We start from the raw sequence: 16386 nt of genomic DNA, 5'->3' as shown, positions 1-16386 counted from the left end.
TTTCTCCAAAGAAGATACAGGAATGGCCAAAAAGCACATAAAAGTTGTTCAACATCATTATTACAGAATTGCAACTCAAAGCCACAACAACATACCATTTCACATGAACTAGGGTAGCTACAATGGAGAAAACAGAAAATAACTAGTGTTGGCAAGGATGTGGAGAAATGGGAAATGTCACACATTGCTGGTGGGAATGTAGAATGGTACAGTCACTGTGGAAAACGGTACAGCAGTTCCTCAAATAATTAAACAGAGTTACATATGATCCAGAAATTCCACTCCCAGGTATATATACAACAGAAATGACAGCATATGCCCACACAAAAACTTGTACACAAATGTTTATAGCAGCATTATTCGTAATAGCCAAAAGGTGGAAACAACCATATGCCCACCAAAGGATGAGTGGATAAACAAATTGCGGTATTTACATACAGAGAATATTATTATGCAGCCATAAAAGGAACGAGGTACTAATAGAAGCTACAACTTGGATCTGCCTGGGAAGCATCACACTAAAATGAAAGAAGCCAGACACAAAAGGTCACTGGGATGATTGCTTTCATATGAAATATTCAGAGAAGGCAAATCCATAGGGATATAAGGCAGATTAGTGGCTGTCAAGGGATAGATAGCAGGAGGGGGTGATTACTTAACAGGTATAGGAGGCCGTTCCTTGGTGACGAAAATTTTGAACAGAGATGGCGGTTGCACAACACTGTGAATGCTCTAAATGCCACCTAATTGTATACCTTGAAATGGATAATTTTTGTTATATGAATTTCACCTCAATAAAAAAATTTTATCTTCCATTTTTATGATAATGCACTTATGTACTTGTGGTATAATTGGTATTATTTTGGTTAGTGAAAAAAGTAAAAATAATATGTAAAATATCAAGTTAGTACATATCAATGTTTCAATAGGAGCTATTTTTGTTAGTGTCATTCCACTCAGAAAAGTAGACTTTATTTCCTGTATAAAATCTCATATGTCACAATAAACAAAGATTTTCAGTAAATTATGTTATCTAAATGATTATAAAATAATGACTTATAAGAATGGTCAAAACTTGTGCTGAGTTTTAATATATTCTAACAAAATTTGTATTCCTAACCCACATTATGTAAGGCACTATAATGCAGGAGTTATGACAAAGACTTTGGAGTTTAACCAACCAGCTTTATACTAACTATGTGACCTTTGGCAATTTACATGTTTCCATTAATTTCAATTTTTTCATCAGTAAGACAGGAACAATGATGCCTAATTAATATATATGTTTAATGGAAAATATCATAGACCTTTGTAAGTCTAGGGAGAGGAAATCCGGGGGCCAAATACCTCTAAAACCTAAATCAGTCAAAGGGAAAAATAAAGTTTAAAATCCGTTTAATGCTTACAAACCAGTCAGGAGCTGTCTCCCTCTCCTACTCTGGCAGAAGCAAGCAAGGACCCCCCCTAACCTCTCAAGTTCAGGCACGCCCTCGGTTGCCCAGGTAATTACCCACTGATACGGAGATGAACTTCTCTCCACCCCTGAGGATATGCAAATGCACTAAAGCCAGGTGAGATATTCTGGAAATATTACAGTTTTACCCACAAGCCTGGTACATAGGTGTCATTAAATAGAAGCTATAACCTCAAAAACACATGATTACTCAATTCAACTTACATTCATTAATGTGTTCAATAAAAATACATTTATTATCTACCACATGTCAGATACTGTCCTGGGTGCTGGAAAAGTCTAGATGCAAGGTGTATTTCTATCTTCCAGCAATGTGAAATCCAGCTGATGCGGTGGGGAGCAGAGGAGTGGTGGGAAAGGAGATGAGTTGAGGAAGTACAGTTGAGAAAAAAATTATACTGACCAATATTAGGTAAAGTTAAAGAACAATTCAGCAGAAGACTAACATCAGCAAAATGGAGGAAGTACTACGTAGACCTCAGATTAAAGGAGGCAGAAAAGATATTCCACAAATGACTGAGTTTAAGCATTAGACTATTTTAATATTTTTAATATAACCTCAGCAAAAAATCTTTGATGTATGCCCACAATTTCCACTTTAAAATGAGTCAATTAAAGTTATTTATGCTCCATATTCAAAAATATGCAATCTAAGTTTAGAATTTGCTGAATTCACAGATGCAAATATTCATGACATTTTGAGTCTCACCACTTCTTGGAATATAACATAATACTGAAAGAATCACAGATTTATAGGCAACTGGGGTATTGACTAGAAAAAGAGGACACGAGGAAACTTTCTAGGATGAGAGAAATGTTTTATGTGTTGGTTAGAATATTTACACACACACACACACACACACACACACACACACACACACATTCTTTTGAATTAAAGGCAATTGGTCCTCAAAGGCTACTGAAAAGGCCAAAAGATACCTATTAGATACTATATGACAATTTAAATGAAGCAATATAAGACCTAACCCATTGCTTTGTTCTTAACTCATCTATGGGTGGTTTCATTATAGGAAAACTATATGCCTAATTATGATCATTCATGATTCAATATGTTCATTAGTCAAGATAATATACAATCTTAATTCTAACTTGTCAAATTCTATGAAACAAAGATACATGGAATGTCTACTTTATTTATTTAAGAATCTCATCTTTGGAAAAGTTTCATAGAAGGTCACTAAATTTCTAGTTCTAATTACCGATTAGTTTTATTTAATTCACTAAATCCACTAATGATTTTAAAGAAAACCTTCAAATCTCATTTAAATAATGTGTACTACCCCATACCAGATTACTTACCTAGCCCCCAAAATGTAAGCTGAAATAAAAATTAACTTGACTTTAGTTGAGAATATACATTAATTGGAAACACTAAGTAAAATTACTGACAGGCATTTAGCTCATCATATCAAGGTGTGCTGACAGTAATGTTATCGTCATCCCAAAGGCAGACAGAGAGGGTGAGAAAATAAGGAATAGCATAGTGGATTTTACGGACAAGGATTGTAAATGGCACTCATCACTTCCACCCTCATTTCTGTGGACTGAACCTATCACAAGCCCAAGACATGCAAGGGGAACTGGGAAATGTAGTCTCTTTTGCCTGGCCACAATTCCAAGAAGGCCAAGGTAGTCTCTTTGGTGGAGATCTAGCCACCTCTACAACACACTATACTACCACAGCAGAGGTCTACCAAAATCTTAATTCACAGAAACCCAGTAGCATATAAAAATGAAGTTTACAAAACTAATCTAAAAAAAAAAAGAACATGTTATAATGTTGAATAGTTCTAAAATTGTGTTTAGAGCTGAAAAGAACAAAAGTAAGTATTTAAATCACCCACCTATAGGATAGTAAAGGGCCAAACTGCCTTTCAGAAATGAAATATCACTCTGGGAAAACTTTCTGGTTTTATAGACATTCCTTTCTAAACTCTGCCAGGCAAACACTTTTATAGGCCATCTTTCCTCACAGTGAGCTCATGATACAGAGTAAATCAGAGGCAGGGAAATAATGCTATAAACCTTCCTTTAGACCAACAGAAAAAGGCATAGCAAAAATTCTCTCTTACAGGATGGAAAAAAAAAGGCTACATTGCTCATTTTTCATCTCCCTGGGAAATAAAAAGGTAAGAAAGGAGTCTGAAATCATACTTCAGAAAGTATGATGATTTTTGCTTGCTTTAAAAAAAAAGCAACAATAAAAATAAAGTGCTAGTTTAAACGGGAGCCTAGGCCTTTTATCTTTACAAAATTTTCTTCCTAAAAATCTGAGCTACATGCCAAAATAGGCAGTAGGCATTTGGTTGTTCATTTACAATTCTCTAACTTTTCTATATGTTTGAAATGTTTCATAATAAAATCTTGGGGAAAAATTAGTTTGGAAAATAGTACTGATTCCATTTTTTGCATATTCATGTATATGTGTTCATGAACATGCATATATGAACTATATGCAAGCATATATTTGTGTATGTTGTATATTCAACACTCTCAACGAGATGCTTTCAATTCACTAATAAAATAGTCAAGTTCCTCCTATCCCCAAATGATACTAAACAAAAAAGAAACTCCCTCAAAATCCAACCTTCTTTCAGGTCGCTTTTGTTCCCTTTGAAAGCCCCTTTTCTTACAGAGGTGAGCATACTTCCCATGTTCATGTCTTCATCTGCTCCATTATGGTTTGTGTCCCCCGAATTCCAGCAAAATGGCTCTTGCTCAAGATACCAGTGATAACCATATCACTAGATTAAAGGACATTTTTGAATCCTCATCCCTTGAAGAATATAAAATATTAAATTTACCTACTTTTAAATTTGAAATGAGAGAAGAAAACTTTATTTGGTATGTAAAACAAATTTTTAAAAAGAAGAGCTCAATTCCATATGATGGCCAAGTTAGAATGTAAGACAGGGAAAACTTGAGGAGTAATAGCAGAAAAAAGGAAAACAAAATGAAGATAATACTAAAGTTCAAACAATAAATGCCAATGATCTATTTTCATAGACCATCTTCACCTAAATCTATCACATTTTGAAGTTCCAGTGCACTCCTCACATTGTTCATATTTCTTCAACTGTCTTAGTCAATTGTCTACAGCTCTGTCTTAAATGGGTCTCCCAAAGGGCCTATTGACATAGAAATTATTCTCTGAGTTACAAGAACAATAACCAGAAAACTGGTCCCCAAGGATCAGACACTCCACCAAAGTATCAAAATCAGTGCAGAGACTATTTCCTAATCTTCAGAAGGTAAGCCCACAAAGTCTTTCACGGCACATTCACGGCACATAGCACTACTCAAAGGCTTCCAAGATTTCAGTGTCAGATAACAGAAAATTGTGTAGGAAAGTCACTTTAAAAATAGTCCTATTAAATTTAAAATAGGAATTTCTCTGTAACATGGGCTTGAGAGATGAAAGCTACTTTTGAGCCTAAAACCTGCAGAAGAATCTGAATTGTACTTAGCAGTTTTAGGGTGCGGGGGAGGCCAAACAGCAGGTCACTTTTTGTACACCTTCATGTCTCTGATTTTGAAGATGAACAGGCATTACTGGCTAGTCAAAGAAGTGTGGAAAAGAGCACTCTAGCATGGGCAAAAGCAGTAGAGTATATGTAAAGACAGTCACAGGTTTATTTTCCCCTAATATTCATTGATGTATGTTGGTCACAGATGGTGGTTTCTTGAAGGCTCCCCTTTATTCTTGCCACCTATTCTCCTGAGAAAGTAAATTCACTTACTCCACAGGCAATTATTTAGCACCATCAATGTGCAAGCCTTGAACGATGTGAACTGCCTGGGCTTAGAGGAGCAGAGAGAGAGGATGGCTAATGACCATACACTACATGAAGGACTTAAGGCAAAACTAATCTTTCTATACCAGAACTTTACATACAGTTGCATCACTTGACCATTTTTAAATGTTAAACTTAGTTTTTCACTTACCTTTGAGTTCCACTAGCAATGGAAGTGTCATGAGGAATAAAATAGCTTAAATTCAATTGTACAGAAGGAAACCCAGAACGACTTAATCACAAACTAGAAAAACACTCCTAAAAGTCGAAAGCGACTTTTAGTGTAAGTCTAGCTTCAGAACTCTATAATCTTTTTGAACCGCAAACCTTTGAGTATGCAGCTTCTGACAGGGTTCCCTCCATCATCCCTCCTGGTTTCCACAACCTTGTGCAATCTTACCCCTTGAGGACAGGCTGAACCTAGCAACTTGCTTCTAAGGAAGTGAATCTGGCAAAAATACAGGGCTGTCTTTTCTGCTCTTAGGTTACAAAGACCACAGCTTCTGTCCTACTAGTGCTCTCTCATGCCTGCTCACTTGCTCTCCCTGAAGCATTTGGCCATGTTCTAAGAAGCTCTATGAAGAGGTCCATGTGGCAAGGAACCGAGGGAGGCCTTTACCAGAGGCTCATGGGAAAGTGAGGCCCCAGTCTAACAGCCCAAGAAGCTGAATCCTGCCAACAACCTCAGAGCTAAATGAAGCCCCCTACGCCCACCTTGAGATGACAGTGGCCTTGTAAGGCAGAGCCAGATGACCCAACTGAACCATAACTGGATTTCTGACCCACAGAAACTGTAGGATGATAAATGTGCACTGTTTTAAGCTGCTAAATTTTGGAGCAATTTGTTACACAAGCAACAGATCCTCTCTGCAGAAAAGTATACACATGGATAAGTTATGGCACACATTTAGGAAACAGAAGACCTCTCTGAAGTCCACCAAAAGAACTCCTAGTGGCCCAGGGATCCCAGATTAAGAAACTTCTGATACGATAAATTCCAAACAAGCACAAAAGGCCTGCAGGAAATCAATTTAACCATGCTACATAGCTTAACAAACATCAGAATACTTTGCTTCCATAAAGTATTACTAAAAAAATCAAACTATTTTAAATATAGCTGATATCTTACTACTAGATTACCAAAGATAAAATCAAGTCAAGTTATACCAAAACATTATTTTGAATAAGTATTTCATAGGTACTAAATAAGTACTGAGGATAAAATAATGACCAAATACCATCCTTAACACACACACACACACACACACACACACACACACACAAGCTATCGTGAGAGTTGGGAGCACCACCTGAGATTTGCATAGGGTATCCACTCATGTACATAACAGAATGACTTCACTGAATTTTACTATAAAGCAACTAAAATAAATACCTGAACTGTTTTTCCAAGTCCCATGTCATCACCAAGAATGCACCCTCTCTCTTGGATGAAGTGTCCATAGAGAAACTGGGCTCCTTCCCTTTGGTAGTCTCTCAAATACCTATTAATAGTGTAAGGAATAGCGTCTCCATCTTCAGATAATCGAAAAGCAACAGCAGATGATGGAAATTTTTGGTCTGGGAAATAAGGTTTTTCCAAATCCTCATGATCATATATAAAATTTCTGGAGCAATCATTAACAGATTTTATTTCTTGAAGTCTTTTAAGAGGTACTTTCCTTTCTCGAAAATCTGAATATAAGACAATTGCAAATGGCTTCCCATTTTCATCCATTGTGACAGACTTTATGCTTGCTTCACAGAGTTTTTCATTATCTGGAGAGGGGGCGAGACATCTTTCTCCTGGATGCCAAATGTCTGTAATAACAGAGAAAAAAATAAAATTTCCATATCTAATATCTCACTCACCCACTGCTATGAGAAAAAAAAATTGACTTCACATACTCTTTCCAAATAAACGAAACAAGGTAAATTATACTTACAACATGCAAAATTGACTTTACATAAATACTCTTTCCAAATAAACGAAAAAAGGTAAATTATACTTACAACATGCATATATAATTTTCCTGAAATACATTATCAGATGTTCTCTTATAACAAGCAGAATAAAGGGTACATAATTTATTTCCAGTGGTTCTCACCCTGGCTGTGTGTCATCATCTCCCCATACATGCTTGGATAGTACTTCTGTCGATTCAGATTCAGTGAATATGGGCCATGGACATCTGGTTTTATTACATTTTTGGTGGTTATTGTTGAATTTAAAAGGTGACTTACGCACAGCCAGGGTTAAGAACCACTGATTTAAATATTCATGATAACTCATGAACAATATGTTTATTATTCATGATATGGTAGAGTAATAGTGAATAGGTCTTGGTAATGAGTAAGCTACCGTCCTCTGGACAGCAATGCTTAGAATTTCATATAGCAAGAATCCCAGAGGACTTGTATGGTTACAACTGTCAGAATCCTAGGAACTCTTTTTCTCAGACATTTCTCACTGAGATCAGATGAGCACAGGTAGCTTCCTAGGGTCCACCGGATGATTTCGAGTTGGGGTTTTATAACATTCATAATTACAGGACTTGAATGTCTACATTTTTTAGCAAGAATAGCTCATTATGCTATTTTCATCAGTAGTTCCTTAAAAGCAAAACCATTATTCCCATTAACTTTGGTAGGATTGTTTGACGTAACAATCAGAAGTACACAGAGAAACTTGTGTTGCCCCGCTCTAATCTTTGGATCTACTCTTTGAGAACTCTTCACTATTCTAAACGACACTAAAAATTTCAGACATCGAATCGTACTAAGTCTATGGAAGAAGAGAACAGACTGCTATGGGAAAGAAGTGTTGAGAAGACATAAAGGGGAAGAGAGGATGGAATCTCTCGGTATTCAAACTCCAGAACAAGTACCTTATGTTGGGAGGATTTCCTGTTTAACTGAACAGGGGTGGGGGTAGGAGGGGTCTGACTCCTTAGGATTTGCTCCCTGTCCTCCTCTTTAACTTCACTCCTACCCTCTCTCCCTCTTTAATTCCAAACTGGCCTCCTGGCTATTGCTCAGCTATGGCCAACATGCTCCCACCTCAGGGCCCCGGAACTTTGTTGTTTTCCCCATACCTTCCCTAAATAGCAAAATGACTGATTCTTTCACTCATCGGGGTCTCAGCTCAAATGGCATCTCCTCAGAGGTGTCTTGTCTACCACTCAATATAAAATAGCAGTTTGCAGCCACAGTCTCTTCCTTTACACTGCTGGATTCCATTTTTCAGGGAAAAATAAGAAGTATCTGTAAATGTTTATCTCTTCACCTTAAATACATTTAAGTTCCCTAAAGCAGGGACTTAATTTATGTTCACTGCTACATCCTGGGCACCTAGAACAATGTTTGAAACTCAAATACTTGTAGAATTAACAAGTTGCTTGTTTATAGCTAACATTTGAAGGTATATGTGTGTCAGGCTTGTGTTTTAGATGTAGAAATTCATTTAAGCCTCACGACAACCCTTTCAGTATGTCATGCAAGTAATATTACTAGTTCCATTTTACAAATGGTGAAACATAAAGGTTAACCAACTGGCTCATGACCACACAGCTAGAAAGGGGTGCAGCTGGTATATGAACCAAACTATCTCCTTGAGGCTTCCCTGTTGTACCAGCTCACACATGAAGTAACAATTCCCTGGCTGTGAGTCACCCTTGCCCTTTTTGAGGGGTGACCATCCAGTCACTATAATCTCCATTCAGCAGTTTCATTTGCTTATCTCACCTGCCAGGTTTCTATGGATACTTACATGTGTGGCCCCTGGGCTACAGTATCACGGACTCCTAGCCTCCAGAGTTGAGGCTTGCCACTTAAACCTCTCTGAACTTTAGCATTGAAATCCTCATCTATTTAATGAGATCGGTATCTTCCTCAAAAAGCATGTAGATAAACAATCAGCATGTTGCTGGGCACAGAACAAGGACTCAATATCTAGTAGCTTTCACAGCACTACCAATAATGAAAGCTACTAACCTGGGGACAAGAGGCATCCCAGGACACTTGTGTCAGATAACCACAACCTCTTTAAATCTTCTAGCTGACCTATTAATGGTGGAATATAAGGCCCTGCCTCAGTATATGATATGATTATGCTCTCTGTGTGGTAAAGTGAACTAAATACTTCGGCCTTTAGTCATCTATCTATTTAACCACAAACTTCCACCTATCACTAACAACAGGGGCATAGAAAGATAAAGAATAAAAATATCAAACATTTACTGAGTGCTTGCTATGGGCCGGACGCCAGGTCCGTAAGTGCTTTGCATACACCATGTCATCGGATAATCACCAGAACTCAGCAATGGTCTCAATTTTACAGAGGAGGAAACTGCCCCAAGATGCTCTGCCAGTAACTGTCTCAGCCAGCACCTGATCCAGGGGCGGCCTGCCTCCAGTGTCCAGGTTCTCCACATCGGATCACAAAGAATTCGGAGTCCGCAGTCTACAGATGTCACTCAGTGGAGCCACAGCGTAAATCCCTATCCCCAAGGGAACGGCAGGCACGGGTCCAGCCCACTGCAGAGAAGCAGGTGCTTGGGCAGAGGCTAGCTCGGAGCGTGTACCTTTGCCGGCGGGGTCCTCGCGGGGCTTGGGGGCCGAGGGTTCCATCCGGCCAGGGGGAGGGGCCTGGCAGTCCGGCCGAGGCAGCGGCGGAAAGCGAGGGGGCGGGCAGGGGGGCGGCGTCCAGTACCCCCTCCGGCAGCCCTCCGCTCATCGCCTCCTGCCACCGACGCCGCGGGACGGAACGGAGCGAAGGTGGGGCTTGAGCGTGTCCGCGGAGAAGGGACGGCAGCGTCCGAGGCAGCTGCAGAGCCCGCGGGCGCCGCGGAGGCTGGCTAGGCGGCGCTCACCCTGCCGCCCCGGGCTCGGCCGCCGGGGAGAACAGCAGGCGGCAGGTCGACCCCTTCCGCTTCCTTTCCATCGGGCCTACCTCCCCCGCCCACCGTAACTCCACCACCGACTCGGGAAATTTCGCGAGAACAGACTCCCGAGCGGTCCTTGGGATCTCGCGAGAACAAAATCTTGTTATTTTATTTATTTATTTATATTTTTTTAACGTGGCGGAGCGATCTGCCGGCGTTCTTCCTGTAACACAAAGGTCTGCGGTCGTTGCAGGTACCGCGGGGTTCCGGTAGACATCGGTGGGCTCGGACTTGCTGCGGTCCTTACAGGACGGTCGGAGGGTGGCGTCCCGGTAGGACGCCGTGGCCCCGGTGCCTTGGCTCGTGCTTGGTTCCTACTCGTGCGCTCTGGCTGCTGGGAGGAGAGCCGGTCCCTCGGCCTCTGCGGTGCCGCGGCCCCGGACGCACCACCCGGCCTCCCTGGCGTCCGGGACCGTGGTGCACGGAGTGACAGGACCGCTGGGAGCGCAAACCCGGCGGCACGCCTGGCGATGGAGGCTCGTCAGTGCTTTCCCTGAGCGCGCAGAGTTAGGGGGGGGGGCGCGGTGGGCCGTCGCTGCTCTCACAAGCGTTTGCGGGGTACCGGGCCGCTCATCTGCCGCTTTACCCAGACGTAACACATTCGTTAATCCAGCGATTCCCACCCACGTTAAAGCGTTTTCATGTACACGGTGTGGTCCGTGGAACTACATTGGCCCGAACGGACCTCTGTTACTTTCCTTGAGCCGCTGTAACAAATGACCTCAGAGTTAATGGCTTGCACCAGCACAGAAGTCTTATCTCACACAAAGGTGTTAGCCTGCTGTTCCGTGAGTCAGCCCCACACCGTCTCAGGTGTCACGTGGGCTGCACGCTTTCTGAAGGCTCTGCAGGAGAAGCCATTTCCTTCCCTTTCCACCTTAGGCGGGCTGTTACTCACTTTCCTTGGCTCACGGCCACCTTCCTCCCGACCCCAAAGCTAGATGCTGCAACTCTCTGACCCTGCCATAGTTACTCTCCCTAGCTGCAGCTGGGAAAGGTTCTTTGATATTTAAGGGCTCATTTGGTAAGACTGCACCCACCTAAATAATCAGGCAGGCGACGCTTCCCGTTTCAAAGTCTGTACCCTTAATCACATCAGCAAAGCCCCTTTACCTTACAAAGTAACATACTCATGGCTCCAAGGACTAGCATTTGAACATCTTTGGGGAACTCGTTCTGCCTACCACGGGGTCTTAAATGAGGAAAACCATATGGCTGTTTGCTCTGCAAATAGATACCTGTTCTTTGACAGATACTAAAAGTTAGCAGTACATTTAGTAAAAGGTTTCATCTAAAATAGCCCTTGTTTACCATCAAGTAAAAACTTTGTATCTAAGAAAAACATCTAATTCATCCACTATGTTGAGATGTGGGCCTTCACATACGGTAAAGAGGTTCAGTCATTTAACTTCACTGCTTCAGGGTACTCACCTCTGACAGCAATGAATCCACCTAAAGATAGATTCCTGTAAGAAATAATGTAAAGACCTAAAACACACCTGGTCATAGCAAGGAATACCTGTATTGCTATTACTATAGTTATCAGTGGAATGCATCCACCTGAAAGTTGCATTCTGCATAACCATTGCTTCAGTTTAATATTTTGGTTAGTAGCTGGTCGTACATTATTACTCAGATTAGAATGTTAGATTTTAACTTAAAACACTATGGGTTGTAAGGTATATTATTTAGGAATGGTTGAAGAAAAACCTCATTGTAATTGTAATTTTTTATTTTAACATGTATCCTGATACTGGAAATTTTAAAGTGTGGAAAAAGAATCTTGGCATTGATTAAATATATCTATTTTACTTATAGTCTCACATTGTCTCTATGATGGCAATTGGAAATTTTAGTCAAGCTTCCTTTTTTTTTTCTACAACTACCAAAGAAGTTTGATATTTCCCCCCACTGAAATGACTTGTGTAATATTGTCTTGCTTTTCTAGAAGTTCACTGATTTAAGATATTGATCCTTAAAGAGCTGACTTTTATGTGGAAATGACAAGACAAATTCAGGTGTAAATTTTGATTTAAACGAGATCATCTGGTTTAAGAATTACCCTTGTGACTAACAAGAGAAGGGGGCCTCAATTTCTGAGTACTTATTATTTAACCTCACCATCAGGTTATGATGCCTACTGAAGCAGAACAATCATGACATAAAAATACATTTTAGTGAATTAGATGCATCCCAAACATTCCTTTCCCGCCTTAGCAGACAATGCCTGCCTTGTCTAGGTGCTAACGTTGCAAACATCCAGCACTACCATGCTAATCCTTACAAGGTAAATTTGAGAGTGTTGCACAATATTTGGGAATTCCTCAAGTCAGTATAAATTATGCTGGGTAATTAAATCATGTGCAAACCCATTGGCAAAGGAGGATCTACCAAAATTAGGCCTATTAAAACTACAAGAAGAGAAAAAAACACAGGTGATCATAGCATAGGCATTTCAAAAGAGTGTATCTTGAATATCAAAGAGGCCCTTGAGAAAGATGATTAAACATTCTAATATACTGGAAAATAGTCTCTATGTTCACATAGCCAAGTCAAATATCTATATGGGTTTTATGTATATATGAAATATATGTATAATATATATATATGGTTTTATATAAACCTCTAAACTGGTGAGTTAATCCAGGAGAAAGACTCAAGAAAAAAATAGATATGTGTCTTAGTCCATCTGGGCTGCTATAATAAAATACCATAGACAGGTTAGCTTATAAACAACAGAAATTTATTTCTCACAGCTCTGCACATTGGGAAGTCCAGGCCAGCATGGTTGTGTTCTGGTGAGGATCTTCTTCCTGGATCATAGCTAGTGCCTGCTTGCTGTGTCCTTACAGCGGCTAGACAGCTATGGTATCTTGTTTCTAAGAGCACTGATCCCATTCATAAGGGTTCTGTCTCATGACCTAATTACATGCCAAAGGGCCCACCTTCTAATACTGTCACACTGGGCATTAGTATTTCAACATATGAATTTTGAGGGAACATAAACATTCAAATCATGGCAGCATGAAAACAAAAGACAACACAAGAAACTGAGTCTTAGAGTTTTAGCTTAATGATTTTAGGTGTATTTCTCCCTTGATGCAGTGTCCCAGCCATTGTATCAAGGGAAAGAAAGGAATAAGAAGAGATGATTGAGGGCAAGGTAGACACGGTGGAAATAGATATGTCCTTCTTTGCCAATAAGCAACCTAAACATTCAAGTTGAAAAGTCAACATTTACAACAGTGAATATACTTAACATTACTGAACAGTACAGTTCAAATTGGTTAAGAAGATAAATTGTGTGTGTGTGTGTGTATGTATGTGATTCACTATAATTCAAAGATAAAACACTTTGATCAACAAAAGGAAAATTAGAGGGTTCATCCATGCATAATGAAATATATATAGTGACTGGCAAGTTAGATTTAAGAATATGATGAGTATTGTTACTTGAACCTTCACCAATGCCATTTTTACTTCACAGACTCAATGAATATTAGACTTGAAGAAATCTCAGGGATCACTTGATCCAGTGCTCTAATTTATAAAGATAATAAAATAGGTTGGAAAATGTTAGATTATTTACCCAAGGGCATAAATAGCAAATAACAAAATAAGAACTAGAACATATCATGATTCTCAGTCCAATATGATAAATGTATAAAAGTATTATATCACAGAAGATATTTTTAGATTTGAAAAATTAAAACTTGATTCTATTTCATGTAATATTAAATATCTTATATCAGATAATCCTAAAAATCCTGCAAATAAAACACCAAGAACTCTAAGTTGAAATACTCTTATAAAAATCCTAAAGGTGCATAGCTGAGCTTGGAAAAAAGTATGTAAAATACTCATAGGCCAATAAAGGAGGGAGCTAAAAACTAGCTCATTAAGCTGGCCCTATGCCACTGCCATCCTGAAGGCATTTGCCTATCTCAGTTACTAAAAAATTTGAATTTAACAGTCTTGTGGGGACAGAAGACATGGTCTTAAGCTCTTTCAAGGCTCAAAATTGGAACTGGGACTCATTTTGAAGTCAGAAACCCTGAAAGGTAACAGCCTTAGTGAAATAGTAGGCTCGTAAAAGAATCTGCACAGCAGAAAACTGAGGAGGATGATGAAGAGAGACTAGTGTATCTTGGCATGGGCTCTGGATATATGTGTGTGTGTGTGTGTGTGTGTGTGTGTGTGTGTGTGTGTGTGTGTGTGAATTTCCTCTGGTGTGTGTGTGTGTGTATGTGAATTTCCTCTGACATTTTGAAACCACAGCCATGCCCTCATGGATTTAAGATTTGAATTCACATAATCTTCATGATCTAGGAAACCTCAAGCCGAAATAATGGCATAACGTATTGCCAGGTTAATTGCATCCAGGTTGGGGGAAAGAAGCACATACATTCTTTCTAAAGGAAAACATGTTAAAACAGATTCCTCAAAATCCCCAATTATAAAGCCTCATCAAACAATTCACAATCCCCAAACTGCAGAACACACACACAAATAAGCTACCATGAATAAGAGGAAGTAGAAAAAATATGCAACAGCAAAAGGTCCCTAGTAGTTTCAGTTCATGTAAGTACCAGATACAAGTATGTTTGTTTAAAATATGTTCTGATATTTTAAAAAATGGAACTGAAAACATGAGGAACAGAGAAAAAGACATTGTCAAAAAGCAGCAAATTGATTTTTTTAAACAACCAGAGCTTCTGGAAGTTAAAGTTCTAATTATTGAAACTAAAAACTCAATGGTAAGCAGTAGGTTAAACACACTCTAATAGAGATCATGAGCTGTAAGATCTAAAGAAATTGCCCCCAACGCAGTGCAAAAAGTCAAGTAGATGGAAAAACAAAAGAAATGTTAAGAGAAGTGGACTAGAATTTGATTTCTAGAAGTATAAATAGGCTGAGAAAAGATAATATTCAAAGACATGAAAGCTGACATCTTTAGATTCAGGAAGCATAATGAATTGGCTTATTATAAAGAAAAAAGCATACTAGCAGTTATAGACACATTGAAGTAAAGTTACAGAAGAAAGTAACAAAGAATCTTGAAAGCAGCTATTATAAAAACATAACCTTTCATACTAGAATGACAATTTAACTGATTACAACAGATTTCTCAATACTAACAAGGAAGCCAGGAGAAAATGGATAGTAACTTCAAAGTGCAAAAGAGAAAAACAGCTGTCAACCCAGAATTTTATAGTCAGCTAAACAATAAGGAGAGCAAAATAATATTTTCAGGCAAAACCAAAAGCATAACACTAATGGACTGTCATTAAAAAAAACTTTTTAAGGATTTAGGACTCAGAAAAAATACCTGAAATGTAAGAATGATTAGCCTAAGAAATTTAACATACAACCATTGACTGTAAAACTATTATAATGATGAAGATGATGGTGATGTAATTTAGATACATAAAAATAAAGGAAAATTAAAATACTGGAGAAAAATAACTTAAAATGTGAAAATAGTGAAAGAATTTAAGATGTTTAAGATATTTCTGTTTGAAAAGAGAAGAGTAGAGATACTGATAACTTTTACTAACTGAAATATTCACATAAGATGTCAGGGTATGTATAATGGCATATTAAAGGAATGTATAAATTCTTAATATAAAGGGAAAATAAAATTCAATCTAATACAAGGCAGGAAAGGAGAAAAATAAAGCAAACACATGATTAATAGCACAAAATAGTAAAAACTAATGCATGTATTTCAGTAAAAGCAATAAATGTATTAGATTAAATTTTCCTTATAAAAGGGACTTGGATTGGATTAAAAACTAAATCTAGCTGTATGTCACTTTAAAGACATACACATCTGGAAAAAAAGGCAAGGTTGAAAGTAAAGTAAAAAGATTTAAAAGAGAAAGTAAAAATAAAATCAGACAAAACAAGCTTTGATTTATAAAGCTCTAAGGATAAAGAAATTAACCACATAAATGATAAAAGGTGGTAAAGAAGGTCTGAATTTATCACCACTTACAGTCTCAAATACATGAAAGGTATCAGAGTTCAAGGGGTAACTGCTAAGTCCACAAACATGGTAGGAATTTTTAATATTCTTCACAATTGTCAGATTAAAAAGAAAAGTAGAATTGAGCCACACAATAAATGGACTTGAATTAATGGACATCAATAGAAT

The 16386-nt window shown here is 38.6% G+C and overlaps 1 protein-coding gene across 11 annotated transcripts in view; it reads right to left on the bottom strand.

The window, feature by feature from the left end:
• The window catches only part of ERCC6L2 (ERCC excision repair 6 like 2), a 216916-nt gene that overhangs the window by 191275 nt on the left and 9255 nt on the right, over positions 1-16386 (bottom strand). For 3 of the 11 annotated variants that reach the window (XM_073228787.1, XM_073228788.1, XM_073228786.1), the window contains exons 1-2: positions 9596-9855; positions 6683-7107 (exon numbers count right to left, since the gene is read on the bottom strand). In XM_073228787.1, the coding sequence (XP_073084888.1) occupies positions 6683-7107; positions 9596-9719 (549 nt within the window). In that variant the 5' untranslated portion in view covers positions 9720-9855. The other 8 variants (XM_036991133.2, XM_036991136.2, XM_036991134.2 and 5 more) reach the window with 7 other exon arrangements.

Source organism: Manis javanica, chromosome 2 (assembly GCF_040802235.1).
Source record: "Manis javanica isolate MJ-LG chromosome 2, MJ_LKY, whole genome shotgun sequence".
NCBI classification, from domain to species: domain Eukaryota; kingdom Metazoa; phylum Chordata; class Mammalia; order Pholidota; family Manidae; genus Manis; species Manis javanica.
The sequence above is the reverse complement of the archived record's forward strand: the minus strand, read 5'-3'. Positions and strand labels throughout refer to the sequence as shown.